The sequence below is a fragment of the Anopheles merus genome, chromosome 2R (assembly GCF_017562075.2).
Source record: "Anopheles merus strain MAF chromosome 2R, AmerM5.1, whole genome shotgun sequence".
Taxonomy (NCBI): domain Eukaryota; kingdom Metazoa; phylum Arthropoda; class Insecta; order Diptera; family Culicidae; genus Anopheles; species Anopheles merus.
In genome coordinates, this window is record NC_054082.1 from 50,673,321 (window position 1) to 50,694,297 (window position 20,977).

The following is a 20,977-nucleotide window of genomic DNA, read 5'->3' on the forward strand; positions in this document are numbered from 1 at the left end:
TTTTGCTCACCATATACCGAGTAAATGATCTCTGCACTCTTTCTATGCGGTCAATCGATGTAAATGAGCTGGGGCACCAAACAACAACACAGTATTCCAAAATCGGTCTTACTAACGAACAATATAACGCTTTTAAACACAGAGGGTCGGTTATGCGGATTGAAAAACGTTTTATCATACCGATTGTTTTACGAGCCTTTTTAACGGTAACATCAATGTGATCGAGGAATGATAACCTGCTATCGAAAGTTACACCAAGATCTTTTATCGAGAGTACACGATTTATTGCTATACCCTCGAAGTTATAAGCAAACGTAACGGGACAACGTGAACGACTGAAGGTCATGACATGACATTTTTCGGGGCATAGAACTAGCTGGTTCGATGAGCACCATGATGCAAATCGGTTGAGGGTGTTTTGGAGCGATGCGCAGTCATCAACAGACGATATAGATTTAAAAATCTTTAAGTCATCTGCATAACAAAGAAAACAATCGTGTGGAATGGCAGAGATAACATCATTTATAAATAAAACGAACAATAAAGGACTCAACACGCTACCTTGAGGCACTCCCGATTTGGATGAAAAGGATTTGGAAAAGCAGGAGTTTAGTTTAACACGAAAAGAGCGATTGCTGAGAAACGAATCAAGCCAACGAATGTGTGAGTCAATGAAACCCATTTTGGATAGTTTCGCAAGAAGGATAGGGTGAGGAATACGGTCAAAGGCTGCTTTAAAGTCAGTATAAACGATATCAACCTGAGAACCGCTGTCTAAACTAGAAGTGATAACGGAAGTCAAGGAAATAAGGTTTGTCAAGGTAGAACGTTTAGGAAAGAAACCGTGTTGCTGAGGTATAATGCAGTTTCTTGCAATAAAGAGGATATGTGAGTGAACTATAGATTCAAATATTTTGGAGCTTGCACAGAGGATGCTGATTCCACGATAATTGGTAGCATTTTCACGATTACCTTTCTTAGGGATAGGAGTAATATGAGCTAATTTCCATGTGTCCGGAAATGAACATGAGTTAATGGATATACGGTACAGTTTTAATAGGAGAGAACCAAGTACATTATTGCATTTCTTGTATACTGCTGCTGGAATGCCATCTGGACCGGGATTATATGACTGTTTAAGATTTTTTATTGCTTGTAAAACTGTGCTAAGGTGTAAGTTTAGATTACTGTCGTTGATTATATCGGTGGGCGTGTTATGAGTGCTATTGGAGATTGATGCTTTGATTTTGCTTGATTCGGCATACACACTTGAAAAATGTTCAGCTAGAAGGTTGCAGCAGCCGTCAGTACCGGATGCAGAGAGATTGCCAAGAGTTAGATGAGAAGGGATATCATTAGATTTACGACGTTTATCAGCATATCCCCAAAAGGCTTTAGGGTGTGTTTTAAATTGTGCTTGCACAAAATTTATTTATTTTTTTTAAGGCCGTCCTTACAAGAAATAAAAATAAAAATATTATTTTTTGCGATTTGTATGGGACGAACACACACACACACACACACACACACACACACACACACACACACACACACACACACACACACACACACACACACACACACACACACACATTATAGTGGCTGATTATGGATGGGAAGATTATGGTTCTGTCTTTTGTTTCACTCTCGCTCACTGACGATAATGTCCCGTCGTATTCTCACAATCCTATCGGCTCTACGGTTTCTTCTTGTTCTTCCCATGCGTAGCATTAGCTGCGAACGATCATCTTCCTCATGATCCGTTAAAGCAGCTGTGTCAAACTCATTTCATCAGAGGGCCGCTAGTACAGATTTTCAGTGATTCGCGGGCCGCAAATGTGAGAATAAAAAAATATACCTCAATATTTATATAGAGTACTGTTTAAAATCATTATTGTTAAACAAATTGACATTTTGTACTCCTCGCTTCAAATTTGGAATAGTTTCGTATTTACAAATTTGCTATGTTATTTTTCATTGTGCACTTTTTTATTTGGAAAAAAAGTTTAATGTACTTTTAAAGTCACATGCATTTTTTTATCCTTATTATTAAAATAGGACATTTTTCATTAGTCGCGTTCTAACACGGTAGTTTTGTTACAAAATATCGCCCAACCACACTTTTTCACTAAGGTATCTTTTTCGCGAGGCGAATCTTTTTCAAGCCATCCAAGCTATCCATCGCTGGATGAATAACAAAAATATTTGCCTGCAATTTGTTGACAGATCAAGAGAAAAATTGTAATAAAACGTGTTTAAACATAATTTGTCGCTAATTTCCAAGTTCCAAGAACCCATATTTTACAAATAACTTTGTTAAATTACGATAATTTTATCTGACAAAGATTCGTGGTATGTGATCCCATAAAGATCGGCAAATCTTTTTTTGACACTTGAAGGGAGATGATTCGCGAATTGAGGTATGGACTGTGTGAGCTAATCTATGAATAAGCTATACATCGTAGGATTTCGGCATTTCGATTATTTTAATCCTTAATCTAAATACTCATGGCTTAAGCATAATCATATCATTTTGGTTTTGATTTTTGGGGAGGTTGGAAAGTACATTAATTTGTCTTGTAGAATGTGTAGTACTCATAATTCCAACTTGGCTACAATCATTTTTATTAACATTTATGGTGGCATGATTATTAATAAAACAGAAATGGCTTCAATCGAACATCAAAAATGTAACATTCTAAGGTCGGAGCCGTGCAAATTCGTTCGAAAAAGAATTTCGGAGCCCAATGAATGAATTACTCGGCACTCGGGGACATTGAGATGGTCAAAACCGGTAGTACCGACCGGATCCATTTCTCACTGCAGATTAGCCGCTCCGTGCGACAACCGATGACTCCAATGGTTCCGCATGGCATTAAACGGTTCTATAAGCTTCGGTCGGCACCGAACGAAACTGTTGGTTTGATTTGGACGGATCAGGAGTCAGAATAGCTAAGATCAAAAATGGTTTTGAGTCGTGGATGCGATTCTGACAATCCATCACTAGTTGTTGCGAAGATTCCAAGTGTGTGTATGAAAGTATTTTCATTCCTTTTTCGTTTGTAGAAGGTTGACGCAAATCTATTTTTCCATATTTTTCCATAGAATGTGCAATCGAGTGTGCACAAAATTATGCTAATATTCAGAATTTCATCGAAGCATAATTAGTGTGAAATATATTCACGAAAAGGGGCTGGCTGTGATATTTGGAGGAAATGTGAATAGGAAAGTGTACACCTTTATCGCTGGTCGGTTTGCAACTGTATATTCGTTTGTCCTTTTTTGGTATATAATAATTCATGCAGTTCATAATTCATGCAGATCGAGCAGTTTCTAACGTCGAGTAGTTTGTAACCTAATCTTAGTTTCCTAACGCTTTGTTTCATGTACAATTCAAATTAAAGTTCGAAAATAATTATTCAAATTCCAACAATGAGTTTGCATTCAATTCAATTTTTTTAGGGGTTTCGATTGTTCTGTACGATTGTGCAGCATAAGTTTATGAGATGTTATGGTTACATTCATTTTAGATTCAAAAAATATACCATCAAAATGATTGTTCTTCTCTGAAAAATTTAATACAATTAGACAAATAGTAACAACAGTTTTTTGGTTTGCAGTGATTTTAGCAATTCTCAAAATATTCTCGCGGGCCGCATTCAGCATTGACGAGGGCCGCCAGTTTGACATACCTGCGTTAAAGGATCCGTTAAGTTATAACTATAGTTAAAGTAAAACGGTTAGAAGCAATGGCTCTGGCACACCAAATGCTGTACAAATTCGTGCACGTTGATGTGCCACACTGTACGGAAAGCGTTTTGTGACTAGCACAACCACCAACACAGTATTATGATATGTGTATATTTGGGACACATTTTGGTAAACTTTGTCTGCGGTCGACCAACAATTAAATGCCGCATATTGTATACACTTTAAACCAAAAGGCAGAATGCATTTTAATCATAATTCTGCTGCTCTCCTCGACATGTGCCCCGACTCAATGAACGCATGCTGTGATGAGACCGGTTCTTACGAGGCCAGACGAGTTCGATTCTCATCCGGACCATTCTCCAGGTATCAAGAGCCGACTATCCGATAACGTTGTTTTAGTAAGGTAAAGAAGCCGTTACAGCCCGTTCCACAGTATTACTCGTTACGTCAAAGAAGAAGAAAATGTGTACGGGAGGCTATGAGCTTGCAATGCCGCACGCGGCCTCGGCACGTGGGGGATGGCGAAATCACCTGTACAACAAAGAGAACAGGGAGATAGCAGGGGGCTGTGGGGTCTTATCGGCCACGGGCTGCAATCGACCAAGTGGTTCCATGGAGCGCTAGTATGTGGTCAGCGAGTGCGCTAGATAGTTCGGCATGCGCCAATCCGACCCTTGGATGCAACGAGTTCGAGTCGACGCAAATGAACTGGATCGTTTACGGATGGTTCCGACAGAGAAGGATTACACTGGATCCTTTCCTCGGGGCCCCACCCGGCAGCTTAGTTTGTTTACTGGTTAATCCGCCCCTGCCCGCACCTCACTATTGTTTGCCTTAAGGCTTACGGCAAATACAGTTTACATTTGTTATTCTAAACTATGCTAGCATTATTGAACAGCAATACGAAAGAAAAGGAATGGCTAGGAAAGAAGGAGAAAGGGAGTAAATAAATGGTGGGCTAACAAGAGCGGAAGGGAGCGGAGGAGCAAGAAGGGTGATAGTCGAAGAGGTGAGATGAGAAGATGAAGGCGTGGATTGCGTGTAGTAGCGTTCACTGTTCCGAAGCGACGATGGGTTCTAAACAATGGAGAACGTGAGTGAAACGAACTGGATGGAGCATAAAAGAACGGGGAGGCCATACAGGAAGAGAACAACATGCATTTTTTTAAAATCGATGATTGCATTGTTCATATTGTCCACATCAATCTTATGAGCTGCGGATCGTACAAAGCTTCTTTATCTTTTTCTTATTTGACACAGTAACCATTGCTTTTCTGCCTGCCTAAGCCACTTCTTTCTTCTTCTTGGCGCAACGATCTACGCGGTCATGCCGGATAGTTAACCGTTGCTACGAGAGACGGTCCATATGAGGCTTGAACCCATGGCGAGCATGTTACTAAGTCTTGCGAGTTGACGTGACCTGTTACTAATTGGTTTACCCATAGCGGGATAGCCAGTCCTGTGCCACTAGGATCATACGGGGCTTGAACCTAGGACGGGTATGTTGTTGTGTTGTGTTCTTGTAGCACGACAACGAGGGACAGCCGAAACCAACCAAGCCATCCATAGAATGCGGGGACGCGTGGAGCAGCTGGGCGCGTGAAAGGTCCGGCTGCATCACCAGCATTTGAGGCTCCCGGTGGTCGGTCACCACAGCCAATCTAGGAGCGCAGCCGCAGCGCTATCGACTATGCACGCAGCATAAACACCACTTACGCATGCTGCGTCAATTGCCAGGACAACGACGGGCTAGAACACAACGTTCTATTCCATCCTTCAGGCAGCGACATGGCCGCGCAGCACCATCCGCAACTATAATGCGTCTCCAAAACAGCGAGAGAAGGAGCAAGCCAGGCTAAGCGAGCGATGCATGCGTCAGCCAAGCCGGGGCGGGTCGCTCCTCGCTTACAGCATCTAGCGAGAGGCTGGGGAGACGTTCCTTTTCCTCTTCCGAACAGTAGACCCCGGTGATTAGGATTAAAAGGGTACACCATGGTGGGTAAATCAATCCGGTGGGAGAGAAGGAGAAGTGAGGGGTGGGAGAAGATTGGAGGGTTTGTACATTATTAAAGAAAAACATAATGGAAAGACAATATGTATTCAATGATATCCCTCATTTTAATATTTGACCTTCCGTTGACTTTAACTAAGCTTTGGTTGGCTTAACATGAGCGGACTAGTGCATTGAATGATCTTTTGTTTGAATTGTTTTTGTTTTGCACAAGCGCAACTAACTGCTCTAACAAATAACATAAAACCAGTACGAAGCATGCATTAAATCGATCCGGCAAATAGCTCGAAAAGTAAATCGATTCCATCAACACGACAACTTGCGCGTTGATCAAATCCAGATTCGAACGACGGCGCTCTAGCCAATGCGCAATGCATCAGCAGCCAAAGGAACGGGAAGGAAAAAACAATAACCAAGTCAAGCGCTCACACAAGGTCAAGCATTCGCCAATAACTGCTGGGAGAATGAAGGAGGTGGGGCAGTGACGTCACTGAAAACGTATATGAAATGGTAGAAAGGATAAAGAAGGCAGCAGATAAGCGATATCACTCCCACCATCATCATATGAACAGCTGGTGTGATCGCAACTACCGATCAGGAAGGAGTAAGGGGGGGGGGCAAGATTTTTTTCTAGCCATCCATAAAATTTATTTTTTGTGGCTGCTATTCTATACAACAACCCTGCGAAATCCGCCACAATTTTTGCCATAAAACCCGTCTAAAAAAGTTCGCTTGGTCGAGTAACCTCTTAAACCGGACGTCGTGTGGACGTCGGGTGGACGTCCACACGACGTCCACACGATGTCCGAAATCTTCAATTTTGCAGCTAGGGGAGGAGCAGTAAAATTGCATACATTCAGGATATCAAATGTACGGCGGATTGCATATGCTGTGGATCACACCTCCAAAGCGACATCTAGGTGTGAAAAACTGTACTTTCCGGATGTCGACAAAATATTTGATTTAACGGTTTATTTTACTGATTTAATTGATAACATATTTGAACTACAAGTTTTAAAAACATTGGTAATAAGGAATTTGCGTTTTTTATGATAACCTATTTAATCTGTGTGAGGCGTCCGCCATTAAGGCCGGGATAACGGACTGGCAGACGAAGGCGCGAGACCGTGAGCGGTTTCGGACACTCCTGAGGCAGGCCAAGACCGCAAAGCGGTTGTAGCGCCGGATAAGTAAGTATTTAATCTGTTTCTCCAATAATGATTTATCTATCTTGCGGCTATTCACAATGATTTACTTAGTATTGCTTAGTTTAACACATTTATACGAACAGTTATAATAACTATGTACATGCGAATGACACTGATAAGTACTTACACTATGTCAACCTTCTCATACAAGTGTTCCGTGTTCTTTATTCTAACGACGTTTCTTCCCTGTTGTATCCGCTGCACAGCTGAGCCGCCGTGTACGTTCGGCTCATACACAAGTGAATCGTGAAGCTGCACTAGCGATTTTTCCTCCGCCTGATGCTTGGCACGTAGCAAATTCAACACTATCCAGCCGAGCAGCGGAATGAGCGCCAATGCAACCGGTATTAGAAACAGCACCATAAGCTCCACGTATGCACCGCCCGCCCCTTCCTCCACCGGTGTGCCGTTGGGATTCAGCAGATTGACGTACGCATCGGCCATGCTGACACCGACATAATTAATGCCAACGCACACGTATATCCCGATGTCGCGCTCGGACGCATTGTACAGAATCAGCTTGCTCAGATAGACATCGTGCGACAGGAGCTTCTCGCCCGCCGACGGCAGCAGCTCGTAGAAGTTCTCCAAGTAGCGGATCGATTTGTTCTGATTGAAGTTGTGCTCCCCGAGCCGTTTGTTGATACGCCGGAACCACTTAATGGTGGGCGGCACCTTGCTGTGCACGCGACACTGCAGCACAATTTGCGCCTCGGCCAGGGCCGTCGTGTTAGCGGGCAGATTGTCCAGCAGCTCCGGCGCCGGTATGGACTCATCCAGCGGCCATTCTGCGGAGGGAGAAGGGCACGGGTTGCATTATTTGAAACAGATTCCATGACGCGTGCCGAGGCGTCAATTTGGTCCCGTCCCTTGCCTGTCAACCTACTTGTCACGACGAGCTCGAACGTACGGACGAGCTGAATGTCCAGCTGCGTCCGATTGTCCGTCCGGTAGGGGTGTATCGTGCAGCGGTACAGGCCGGCATCCGTCTCTGAGGCGTTCTGTATCGTCAGCGTTACTCGGCACGGTTTATTATCGCAATCGAGCGGCTGCCAGTCGAGTGCATCCAGCAGGGCTCGGTTACTGCAGGCCGTTTGCTGAAAGCCGCCACCACAAGACTGGCAGGTGAAATGAAAATCAAATAGATTAACACGACCATCGGTCGACAGCGGGGTAAAAAAGAGGAGCAAATAACGTACCTTAAAGTACCACCGCACGTCGGAGGAGTTCATGTGGTCCGCGTGCTGCTCCTTGATGCCGCACTTGAGCTGGGTATCTGCCCCGGTGGAACACTGTTGCAATTTGGGTACTACCGTAGGGGAGTGGGGGTTGCAATGCAGCCAAAAGAAAGAGAGAGAGTGAGAGAGAGAGAGAGAGAGAGAGAGAGAGGGAGAAAAAAGGGAAGCTAGAGTTAACAGCACGAGAAAACAAAAACCTATTAATTGATTTTCCTACTTTCAGTATCAGACGAAGATCGGCTTTCAATGGCGTGCGAACAAGGCAGCATACAGGTCAGTTGAAGCACAAAAAACACTGCACTGGGATGCAGTTTGGCGTACTTGGGCATCTCACTCATGACCGCACTCGATGAAACGTTTCCATTCGCAGGTTGTACATCTTTCAGCGGACGAGGGAGTAGCTGAGTAGCTGAGGTGCGACTTACTAAACCACCCAAAGAAAGAATGTGAATGTGAGAGGGAGAAATTGTGTGTAAGATAGATAGAAAGAGAAGGATAGATAAAGAGAGCAAACAGAATTGACCAAGATCGAGCGGTGAGCAATCGTAGCAACCACGGACTTGCTTAGCACATGGTACGGTTGCGATGTGAGCAAGTTTTACATTCCCCGATCAGTAGACAGCCTTACTTTGCATGCGATTGCTTGAGTTTGAAACGTTCTTTACATTTTACTATTCTATTCAACCTTGGTACGTTCGAGGGAAAGGTTTTCTTTTGGCAAGCATCAATGCCGGGTGAGTGCTAGGTGTGTAATCAGAATATGCAAAAAAAAAACATCCATCACTCAATCATCATCGTTGGTGGGTGAAAGTAAACAGAGAGCGATGTTTTGTTTGCTTCAACGCTGTACCGTTTAGCGTGTTCAACAATTTTACACCTTCATGCAGGGAAGCTAGTGCCAGGTAGTTCACCACATTTTTGGGTGTATTTACTGCATGTACAGTCTATTACCGAATTACGCGTTTTATGCGTTTCAGTGGTATCTCTCGAACATCGGCGTATGTCGAATATCACGTTTTACAGCCAACATAATTTGATAGATGGGTATTTTTGATTAAATTTAGTACTTATATACTCTATACCATACATGTAATACAATTCATGTAGAAAAAATAGAATATTTGCTATTTTTAACAGGAAGAAATGGTACAAGACATGCATCACCAACCTACAGTACCAGCATAATATAATGCTCACTTCTTACAGTTATTCATGTTCGCCGTTCCATATTTTTCTGAAAAAAAAAAGTTATCATAGAGGAGTTTTCAAGTCCCTTTCGAATTTGCTCATAATTATTCACCGCATCCAAGATGTTTTGCAACAGCTGTCAAATTGTTTATTTGTTTCAAAATGAGATTTCAGTTTCAACACATAACAAAGAACTGTCAAACTTAATCCAGCTTAAAATCATATTGGAGTAATTAAAAATTATTGTGATGGAAATGAAATGTCAGATTGATGTGAATTAACATCTTGCAGGCGGTGAATAAAAATGTTTACATTCGAAAGTGAAATGGAAAACCCTGTATTTTTTTATTTTTAAACATTACTCGTTATATGCTTGCAGGGTTTTCCAAGTCAAATTCAAATGTGAACATAATTATTCATCCCCTCCAAGATGCTTTTCAATAGCTGTCAAATGACAAGGAATAAAATATCAGTTTTTACACATGGTTTTCAACACATCACATAGAACTGTCAAACTCAATACAGCTTGAGACGTGTTGAAAATCACCTCCAAGATGTCTTTCAACAGCTTTCATATGGTTTATTTACTTCATAATGAAATCTCAGTGCTTGCATACGATTTTCAACACATCACAAAGAACTATCAAACTCAATCTAGTTCGAGACATGTTGAAAATAATCTATCATATGCTAAATATAAAATCATATGCTCTTTCTCGATCCTATCCATCTATTAATGCGTAGGATTAAACAGATATTTAGCTCAGGATGTGACTTTTTTCATTTTATAAGGAAAGTTTCAGATCTTGCATGTGGAAAAATTAACGCTGCTGCTTTCATAGCATAGCAAACTTGGATTAATTGCACATTTTTCAACCAGGCATTCATGGCTATATCATCGCATGATCTTTGCATCAGAAGCGGGTTTAATTTGCTGCAGCAATAACTGAGTGAATGGATATTGTGAACCACCCACAGCATAACGATAATGCTGCTTATAAGCCACTGTTTTGTATCTACTTTTTTTGTAATGTAATAATGATGGGGTTGAACTGCTTTACCTAGGATGTGTATTCGACGCTTCACATAATGTTACGATGTTGCACATGCACAAGTACATGTCTCATTCATTTAAATTTTTTAAACAAATATTTGAGTTTCATAATTAGGATAAAGAGCAAAAACATCCTAGTCTCTGCCAGTGTCAACATAAGACAGAACGCAGAAGATCGTTAATTGTCTAGGTGTGCTGGGTCGTGTTAAATCGGCTTCATTAACATCATTAAAATGACACAAAGATGAAAACCTTCAACTAAAAGTTCTTTGGCCACGCTCAGAGCTGATGCAAACATAGATGTGATTTATTATCGTAGCTTGTATTTGTCAAGTAACAATTTGTATTAACGAATGTTTGCGCTAACATCAATGCAATTTAAATACAGCATTGTATCGGATTTTTAATGTTAAACAAATGTACATGTTAACATAATTGCAAGTCATCAAATACATCTTTATACATCTTTTTTGGCAATTAGTTTAAGCAACATTATAACGATTAGCATAACCTTTTAAATAAGTGTTGGAATCTCGCGTTCCAACTACCTGTCATAAACGGGACGTTTTAAAACGAGCGACCAGTACACGAACAAGGCACGAAGCGTAGCAGAAAAAAAGCGTTAAAAAGGGCCGCAAGATAGGAACGAGCTTTTTTTTCTAAACCAATCGCGGAAAAACGGACAAATTTTTTGGCGCGTAATAGTACAATAAATCGTATTTGGCAAGAAATTTAATCCGCCTTGGTTTTAGTTCCCAACAATAAGCATAAAGAGTAAAAAAATCGTTTTCTTCTTCTTTTAAATCATGATTAGCGATAGTGGAAATATTATCACAAAGCAGAAGAGAGATAAACATTAAAATAGGGCCCTGCATCGGGCCCCAACGAGCTCTAGGACGTTCGAAGACCGAGTGCTGGTCGAGAAGAAGTGAACGACCAAAACCCCGGCTAAGTCGGTACTCCAAGGAAATCATTCCTTAAGACGCCTTTCCGTACCGTCGTCCCAGAGGGAACGCAGGTAGAAGGGGGCTACAGTAAGTAATCCAACCGTCTCTATAAGCACCATTATTTCTCATTCAAATAATGCGAGTAAATTCATTTGAAACGACATTTTCCGGTTGGCAGTGTTACTGGTGGGAGGGTTTTGCCAGATGGACAAGGTGAACCAAAGCACAGCACCGTCCTGGGCCGGCTGGAGAGCTGGAAAAAAGGAAGATATGGCGCAGAGAAGTGTTCTTGGGGCGAGTTATGTTTTGTCGCAGCATCCTTCTTTGCATCCGGACATTGCGAGACACGGAAATGGTAGAGCGAGGAAGCATAAAGACATCTCTCGTAGCACTGGACGCGGTGCGCGAGATGATGGCGCAACAAGAAGGGGTTGTTTTGCTTGCACTTGAACTAGTTGGACTCGTTCGCCCATAAATCAAACACTTGTTTGCTACCGCCGGCACCTCCGCCGTTCGGTCGGGCAATCACACCCGCCCCCTGCTTCTCCCGAAGCCGCGAAGGAAAGTCCTTCGGTAAATCATTATTTATACGCGATTCGCAAGCTTTTCGCGCGCGCACTTTTGCAGTGGTATTGTGCGCCCGTGTCTCTTCCCCGTGCCCCCTCCCCCCTCCCTCCTCCTCACTGCAAAACGCACCGAGGTTAGTCGCGCGGAAAAGCGTAACTTAAGGCACCATTAGCGCAAGAAGGCGCGCGAATGAAGACACCAGCAAGACAAATGATAAAACGCGAAAGCGAACTACTTTCCTGCACATTATCTTGCAGCACTTGGTACTTGGGTTGGTTTTTTCGTTCATCCCAGGTCGCTTCTACTCCGACTTTACTAATACTGTGTAGGTGAGGTTGGTTAAGCATAAATTTAAAGTACTAGAGTGGCTAGTGATGGTCGCGTCTTAACGTACGCGGTAGGTTCAGGTGCAGTGAACGCTTAAGCAGGGCCTTGGGTAGGACTTACCAAGCATATTTCTTATTCCTTGCAGAACCTTACTTTAAGTAATGTCTTTCCTATTAAAAATATGTATTCTCTCTTAAGATTGCCCAAGCTTTCGACTGTTTGAAGTAGTGAACTTCAACCTTTTTAGGATCACGGATCAGTTAGCTTTTTATATATATTTACAGCGGCCCACTGATATTGAGTAAATATATTTTGTAGACTTAGTTCTCTAAAGCTGATTTGATAAATTAAAATGTGTTCAAAATCAAATTGTAACATACGTAAAAAGTTTTTCTGAAAAAAAAAGTACAATTCATTTGCAGTCCACGTCTGTTTACGGACCACATGTTGGAGACCAAATAAAGGCAGCGTTAAAGTGAATGTAATAAGATGATTGTTTGGTCAAATAATTTTATTTTATTTTTTTTATTATAACAGGCGGATATATTAAGCTGTATGTACCCAACGTCAAATGATATGTTAAAACAAATCCCAGAAATGTATGTATGTTATCTAAATGTTTAGAATCGGTGAATATTATTTAATTATGTTACCACTCTCAAAATCTGATCTGATAAACTTGAATCAAATATGACTGGAATTGCACATATCAGAGGGAAAAACGCTCTTTTTCTTCATCTCTTAGTTAGAGCTTCAGTGACTTATTGATTACATATAGTAGGATAATCAGTCCTACGTATGGGAGCACGATCCATTCGAAACTTGCTCAGTGTTAATAAATAGCAAGGATCGATTTGACCATATAGCTCCAATGTATATCTGCAGAGGGCGCCATGGACGATTGTACCTGGGGTTTCGTTAAACCCGGAGATCATCTAGTAGTTTCATAGCATCTCTTAATAGAAATAACTGTGGATATTGGAATAATGGAATTAATTGGAATAATTAACTGTGGATGAAAGAAAGAGCCTATTACAGTCTTTGCAGCTTGTGTACAACAACAGAATTCAATCTTAAGTGATCAATATCATGTAAATTGAAACATAAAACTGCAGAAAGAATCAACAAAAACATACATTTGATACTGTCTATTTTATCAATTATCTATTTTATGTTCCGATTTATGTTTCCTACTTATTTCATTAGGGATTCATTGCATCAATTTTTTTCCTTTTGTTTTCTATGTGTCGTCACGCGAATGCGCCTCTGTTTAGAGCTCCGAATTCAATTTAAATGAATACTGTACTTATCAACCAGTATCTTACGCGAAATCCTCTTAAAGGTCTACGTAAGTGGAGTATAGCGTGAGAAAGACTGCCTTTTTTGCTCTTCTTACTTAACAAACTATATATCTAACACATCTTACACTGAAACGAACATGATGTGTCGAACAGGCAAAGGGTAGCAAAAGGGTGGGTGAAAGCGGCTGTTCCAAATGCTTCATAAAATAGCCCCCGAAGAATCTTTGCCATAGATAAGAAACGGCACGGTACGACAAAATAGGGGGCAAATTTATTGCAACCTAAACTATTCATCCAAGAAATATACTTACACCGTACATTTCTTTCGAAACAGGGCGGAATATTGTTTTCTGAGATGCCCGTTGTCCCGCCGTGGCCATTTTCTTGGCCAATGTTGTAGCATTCCTGCCCGGGAATCGGGGTACGGTGGACCAAGAGTTTTGCTTTCTTTGAGTTATCGTATGACTCACAAAGCACACCCATAAATCAGCAACTTCGACGTTTCAATTGACGGGAAGCAGCTGGAGCTGAAATTTCTCTCCATATACGACGTAAGCATGTAAATACTTTTTCTTCCCACGAGGTTCGGGGTCTCTTTTTCTGTGGGCGATTGTTTTCTTTTTATGTTCCCCGTATGCCTCTAGCTTGAGTGCTGCGGAAATGCATCAAAAGAGCTGATGGAACTAGAATAGTGGAGGTTTCTTAAAGGTTAGGTGCTGTGAAATATTTATGAAGGAACCATTTAGCAGCACCGTAGAACGAACAGTCTCGTGGAAGAAGGACTGTGGTCACTGTTGAGCATTATTTGCATTGATTCATTGCCATTCCAAGTGTAGGGAGAAAAGGGCTAAAAAGGACGATGATCGGAACAAACTTTTCTGGTCCAAAAATCCATTGGTAGTGTGGGTGAGTGGCTGCTCTTCTCCTCCTTCGTTTCGTTGTGGTTCAGTGAGTTTGAGAAGATTCGAAATAGCTAATTTAACCAAACCGATTCAATGGCATCTCCAAAAAGTGGAATACCAAAGTCGGACGGTTGAGTAAACATTGGCTTGGCGAGAAAAAGTTTCTTGGCTCAGGGACAAGGCATCTTTTAAAGTAGAGAGCAAATCCAGAAAAAAATGTCCGCAAATGATAACACTTTGAGGCACGAAATTTGAATATTCACTCAGCCATTCATCGGTCATACGCGTGGAGCAAGGGCGCGGAAATTAGACGGATTTCTAATCTGTCGCACTGGTTCAAAGCTCATCAGCAGGGACACCGCTGATTGCCGCGTTTTGGTTTGAGCTGCTGTGTTTTCCTGCCTTAGGCGTACACTAAAAGTGCTTCTTCTCCTGAAGCCGGTTTCATCGTAAGCTGCTTATCGAGGAAGGTAGTGACGTGGTTTACTGTTGCAACATTTTCGGGGTGATACAAAGGAGCTAGAAAGCGGTGCGCAAAGGTCGCGAGAGAGACAGAGAGAGAGAGACAGAGAGAGAGAGAGAGAGAAAGAGAGTAACAGATTACCGACAACATCTCCAAATCGGTGTTGGTGGAAGATGGCTTCTCTAATATAGCCATCGGGAGGCAAAGTGTTGCTGCATTCTACTAGAATGATAAAGCTGAATGATTTATTTTTAGCAGACGAATAAGCTTCTAAATGTCTTAGCTGGAAATGGTATTTTGATGTGCGGTTAAAAATAAAACTCAAACCTAATTTTGGTTGTTGATTTTTGTGTTGTTCTTTGAATTACGGCCAATGTTAATGGCAAATGATTCCGTTGAAGGAGCAGTCCAAGTGGTTACGGCTTGGATATTTGATGATACCGATAACTTATTGGTGTAGAAATGGATGGTAAAACGATGTGATTTTCTTGAAAGCGTAAACGCATGCAGTAGAAGTTGCACAGTCTGGATATAGCGTATACTTTGATATTTTTATAGTAATCTACACAAAGAACGTTCTATTGCTTTGTTTATATGTTTCTTATTCTACTTGGCTACCGAAAGGCCTACGCGGACATGTCGGCTTATACATGCTTTCGATACTTATTCACTATCACGTAGCCTAATAGTCAGTCCTTACTACGGGGAGTCGTACGACGAAACCGCCCCTTATATGAATCAATATTGAATGTACAAAGATCACTTGTGAAAGAGTTTCACAATTGTTACTTGATGTAAAAACAATCAATTATTCGTTATCGTTTGTTTGCACAAATATGATTGATATGGACAAGATATGCATTTGTACATCATGAACATGTTTTTGTACATCATGAATTTGTACATCATTTTACATTTTAGTGTTGTACAATTTCATTGCACACCAAACAAACTTTCGGGACACCTCCATCAAATGTATGGAAGTTGAGTTGTGCGCAAGGATGTTGGCTGCCAACCGGTAATTCGATAGCCTGTTAATGCAGTTCAGCTCAAAGAAATAGGCCGTTCACAAGTTGCACAAGGGGGCCCAAGTTGAGGTGGCAAAATGGCGTGAAGGCGTCCACAAAGCAAAGATATGATAAAATTGTTTACCGATTATATACAACGAGTTTGACTTTATAATTATTACCTTAATTAGTTCATGATAGGAGCCATTCACGAAACTAGCCAGCTTTTGTTATATGGAGTTTGACAGTTGGCGGCTGAAATCATGTCAACAATCCACACAAAACTAGCATGCGATTTTAAGCCTAGATTATTTCAACCTCAAAGCTAGAACTAGATTCAAGTATCTGCTAAAAAAATGTCTAAACATGGTCGTGTTTTCATTTATCCCAAGGTGCATTAAAGAGATCAGGTGGTGGAATCTAGAATCAAAGTGTATGAAGAACAAGTGGTCTAATAGCCTGTTTTTTATAACCAAATTTGAACGTCACTTTTTGACAGGACGAGAGAAAACATATGCTGAAAAGGGCTTTCTGGTAAATTGACGAATACACCAAACATCCTTAAAATCTTCATTCAGGGGCAGAAGCGATAGAGATCAACCTTCTAAATACATACATTCTGGGATAATCCCACTTGTATACATTCTTCTTTTTCTTTGGCACAACAACCGCTGTCGGTCAAGGCCTGCCTGTATCACTAGTGGGCTCGGCTTTCAGGGACTTATTTATTGCCATAGCAGGATAGTTAGTTCTACGTATGGGGGCATGTTCCATTCGAGGTTGAAATCCATAACGGGCATGTTGTTAAGTCGTACAAGTTGACTACTGTACCACCAGACCGGCACACTTGTATATCATACCCACGTTTATAGCTGCTCGAAAACTGCTATACAATGCAAACAGCTGATAGGCTGAAATTTCAGCCTACGATCTGAAAAGCTAAAAGGGCCCATAAATAGTTAACTTAAATTCAAATCATTCTCTGAACTGTTGACGAATTCCACCGGTTAAGTTTGATCAGAAACATTAATTTTGATTGGTTTTGCAACTCAAACAGTGACGTATTTAGGATACCGAAGGCCCCTAGATAAGCGGGGTCCCAGGTGACCGCCTAGTCCAGCTACCGAATTCAAATAAGGATCTTACATGCTGATTGTATTGAATTCCTTTCACTGAACTGACTGTTGGTTTGATTGAAAATTTAACAAAGGCATTAAATTTACCAACAATTGAATATTCACACATTCCAAAGAAATTATCAACAACGATTTCTACCCAAGAGCTCTCGTTTCTCATGGAATTGACTGAAAACGTTAAAAACTTACTGCAAAATATCTCAATGTCGGAAGGAAAATAGTTTCCATTCTGCCGTGCTGATTGTTTACCGGAGCTAGATTGTAACGAACGCTAAATGGAGCAATTTACTATGCAAACAAACCAAAAGTCACCCGGCAATGCGCATTCCGTTTCATTATTTACCGTTTACATACCGGATGGTGGTGCTACGTTTTTACACATTGTAATAACGTTGGCATTACAGTCGGCATTTCAGCTACAGTCGGTAGGATCGACTGAAGAAGAAGTAATTAATAATTGATATTAAGAAACTTTCCGTGTGCACTGAATGAACAGACGAACGAACGAACGAAGTGGTACAGTGAGGTGGGTGAAGTGCCCATCAAGTGCCCTGGCCGAGAAATGTCAGCTGCATAATGGAGGAAGTTAAATAGTTGCTAATATTTTTCTCACTTCCCTCCCGGTCGTTGCTGTAACGTGCAGAAAGTGGTTAGCTTTCCATTCCCACTGAAGAATCGAAAGTTGCATACCGATCGGATGCAGAAAAATGAAGCCCTCTGGCAAAAAAAAAATGCATTATGCACCATAGGACACAGTACATTGGGCTCTGACTCTGTCTGGCTGTGTTGGTGCAGGGATGTGGCAACGATACAGTTTTCCTTAGCAAAGCACTACCCCGCCCGCAATCAGCCCAACCAATTCCTTCCGTCCGTCCAACCAACCGGCGTGTGTGCGGCATGATGGCTTTGCTCAAACTTTAATTTATTTAATTATGTGCATTTATTGTTCGCATTGCCTTCGCTAGCCGGAAGTAGTATCAGGCTCGGGAGCCTAAGCCCGTTGTAACGATCAAGACAATGGAAGGTTAAGTGTTGTCAGCGGCAGAAGGATTCCTTTTTGCCAATCCGGATCAGACATTCCAGGTAGATTATTTTCTTCAGTGGCGTTCCGTTTTTCGCTCCATCATTTCCACATAACGCTGTGCAGCCTTTTGCTGTGAACGACTGAATCAGAATGCAATTGGAAGCTGAAAGTTTTGCTCAAACAACGTCTGAGCAGTGAAACAATCCTTCTGTCGCTGCTGAAAGTGTAGTTTTAGTAGATTTCATCGCAGAGAGGAAACGTTTTTCTTAGAAGGCATTTTAATATGAGATTTATGAACAAAAGGAGAAGGTGTTTGATTCAGCCGTTGAATAAAGCGCTTGAAAGAAAAGGATCCGACAAGATTGGAGATTGTATTAAAGCAATAGTGTCGGTGAAATGTATACGATATATCTTAAATATTGTTGAATTATTTATTTATTGTGTGAATTGTTCGTTGAACCGAAGATTTAGCATTCTTCCAAGAAAAGCAACGGTCAAATAGGACATGACTTGTACAGAAACTAAGCATGGATTTTTTTTCGACTTACTTTATAGTGGGAAGAAAATCATATTTTGTGTCAAATCATACGACCTACGCTGCCAGGCCGGCTTATATAGGCCTTCGAGACTTATTATGTCAAACAATTTAGTATCGCGTAGCCGGATAGTCAGTTCCTGCTACGTGAGGACGGTTCATATGAGATTTACAGTACATTTACAGATGAGTACCACAGGATGAAAAAAAGTATTTTTTTTTTCAATTTCAATAGAGAATGTATGTTTCTATTGCAAAAACTCACTGACTCACTGTAGTTTTGAATTCTTTTGTTTTAAATTGCTATTTCAAAATTACCAAGCAAGCCCATGATGTATACATTAGCTGATGATTGGCTTGCGTTTTGCTGATGATTTGGCTTGAAGAGTCGGTGCGTTAATTAGTAGATGACTGTGATGCCGCAATGCACCAGTATCTTCTTTAGAAATAACATCAAAATTTTTAGTCTCGGTGGGGAAATGAGTTGCAATGGGTTCATAATTAATTATGAATTTCAGACACTGCAAATCCACGTTCAAATCAAAACAGAAAAACTGTCCCGATGTGCCGTCCCGATATCAACCCCACTCAGCCGGATATCGATCGACTTACGGGGCAATAAATAAAAACGCGCAATCGTAACCGTTCTACAACCGTTCGAGCACCGTTGAATCGATTTCGATTTTATTTGCCCTCCATACAAGCTGTAAGCTCCGTACAGGAGGGCTTATTGCAGGGGTTCATTAAATTTTATTGCGCTTAGCTTAGCTGAATGCGACGGTGGCTGGACAACTACAGCAAGGGCTTGAAATCAAACATACCCTTGGTGTATCTACGGCACAAGCTGCACATTTCGCATTGGTAAACGTGCCCGCCCTTTCACACACAATCACACATCTCACACACAGACACTCTCCAGTGCTGATAAGTAAAATTGAAAAACTAGCTCGTATCAAAAAACCAACACGGCTTGTACTGATAGGGTCACCCTTCCGTACACTTACCGCGCTTACCGAAAGATATCGAGACCTCAATCGAGCAAGCAAGCACTGAGCACTGTATGGAGGAACGTTTCGCGAGTTTCACCTCCTCGCTGTGGCTGTGCTCCAGGTTCGTTGAGATAAGAGCGTTTTCGGTCGGCCGTTCGGTTCCGTGTTTGGTGCTGCTCGGTTGCAGGATCGAATGAAGATACGTTCCGTTTGCACTAATTGCTACACAGAGCAATCCGTTGCGCTATGTTTCCGGTCTACATTGTCCAGCCCTTGTAAAAGGCTTCCGTACGATTGTCGATCTTGCGTCGCTTCTGTTCCTGTTTCTGCTATCGGTGGCATTTGACGAATGCGTTTGAGCGAACTACCTTACACACTGCAGCAAAAACGTGCATTTGGTTGTAGAATTAGAATTCAGGAAATTGCTTTTTTGCTGCAGTTTGATTGTATTTTGTATTTTAACTACTGTTTGCACAAATTTGCACTACACAGTGGTTGTTCGAAGCACATCATAACTTTTAACCAACACAATCAAATAAGTTGTTTACTGTGAAATTTTATAATCTAGTTGCACTTCATTGAACACCATCAATTCCTGTATTCCCATCCACTGCAAAAACTGTAACGGTTAGAACTTCAAGTACCACAATGCTGAACTATAAAATTCGGTGCGATACTAGCGATGTCAAGGAAGTAAACGTTCACATAACACTACACAGTCCATGGGTATTGCAGTATCGACTCACCCTTTTGCAAAAGGTTCAATAAACCGATCTCCGATCGAGAGACAGAAACAGGAGAGAGAGAGAGAGAGAGAGAGAGAGAGAGAGAGAGAGAGAAAGAGAGATAGGGGGAGACTCTGGCTGATGTGACGGTGGTCCGGAGCCGTCCGCACGGATCGACGGTTAAAATTAGACTGGAAAATGTGTAAACACACCGTATCGCGCACTTTATTGTTATTGACTGGAAATCACCCGTGTCACCGTGGGTGCTGGGCCCGCACACTAAACCATCCCGCTAGTAGTGGTGAGGCGTAAACTCACCCACCTGTAGGCAAAGTGTGTTCGATGTTTGAACGACCGACGTGGACGCGGAGGGAAGCAACCAAGTGGAGCGTGCGTGGTTTGGTTGAGATAAATAATAAACCCACTCCACCACGAGGGGGGTTGGGAGAGGGAGAGGGGAAAGAGGGGGAAGGTGATAGCAGAATGATAGAAGGTGAACACACATATGAACAAACATACACACCAGTACACACGATGAGAGAAAGCGTTGTAAGGGAACGGAATGCGTCATCTTCGGGGTGGAAAACGTAAACAATGTGCGATCGCGCATACTAACATCACCAAACCGTTGGCACATGTATGAG

The 20,977-nt window shown here is 41.7% G+C and overlaps 1 protein-coding gene and 1 long non-coding RNA gene across 2 annotated transcripts; both read right to left on the reverse strand.

Moving 5' to 3' along the window:
* Positions 1–6,685: 6,685 nt before the first annotated feature.
* On the reverse strand, positions 6,686–19,849 carry LOC121589525 (fibroblast growth factor receptor-like 1). Its single transcript, XM_041908508.1, has 5 exons — positions 19,624–19,849; positions 8,386–8,592; positions 8,130–8,239; positions 7,817–8,048; positions 6,686–7,718 (listed from the first exon to the last, which is right to left on the reverse strand). The coding sequence occupies exons 2-5, from the start codon at positions 8,504–8,506 to the stop codon at positions 7,054–7,056; spliced, it is 1,128 nt and encodes a 375-aa protein (XP_041764442.1). The 5' UTR covers positions 8,507–8,592; positions 19,624–19,849; the 3' UTR covers positions 6,686–7,053.
* LOC121589527 lies at positions 9,532–15,693 on the reverse strand. The gene is made up of 2 exons (XR_006004320.1): positions 15,245–15,693; positions 9,532–14,973 (listed from the first exon to the last, which is right to left on the reverse strand). It is a non-coding gene; the product is annotated as an uncharacterized LOC121589527 (long non-coding RNA).
* Positions 19,850–20,977: the final 1,128 nt, after the last annotated feature.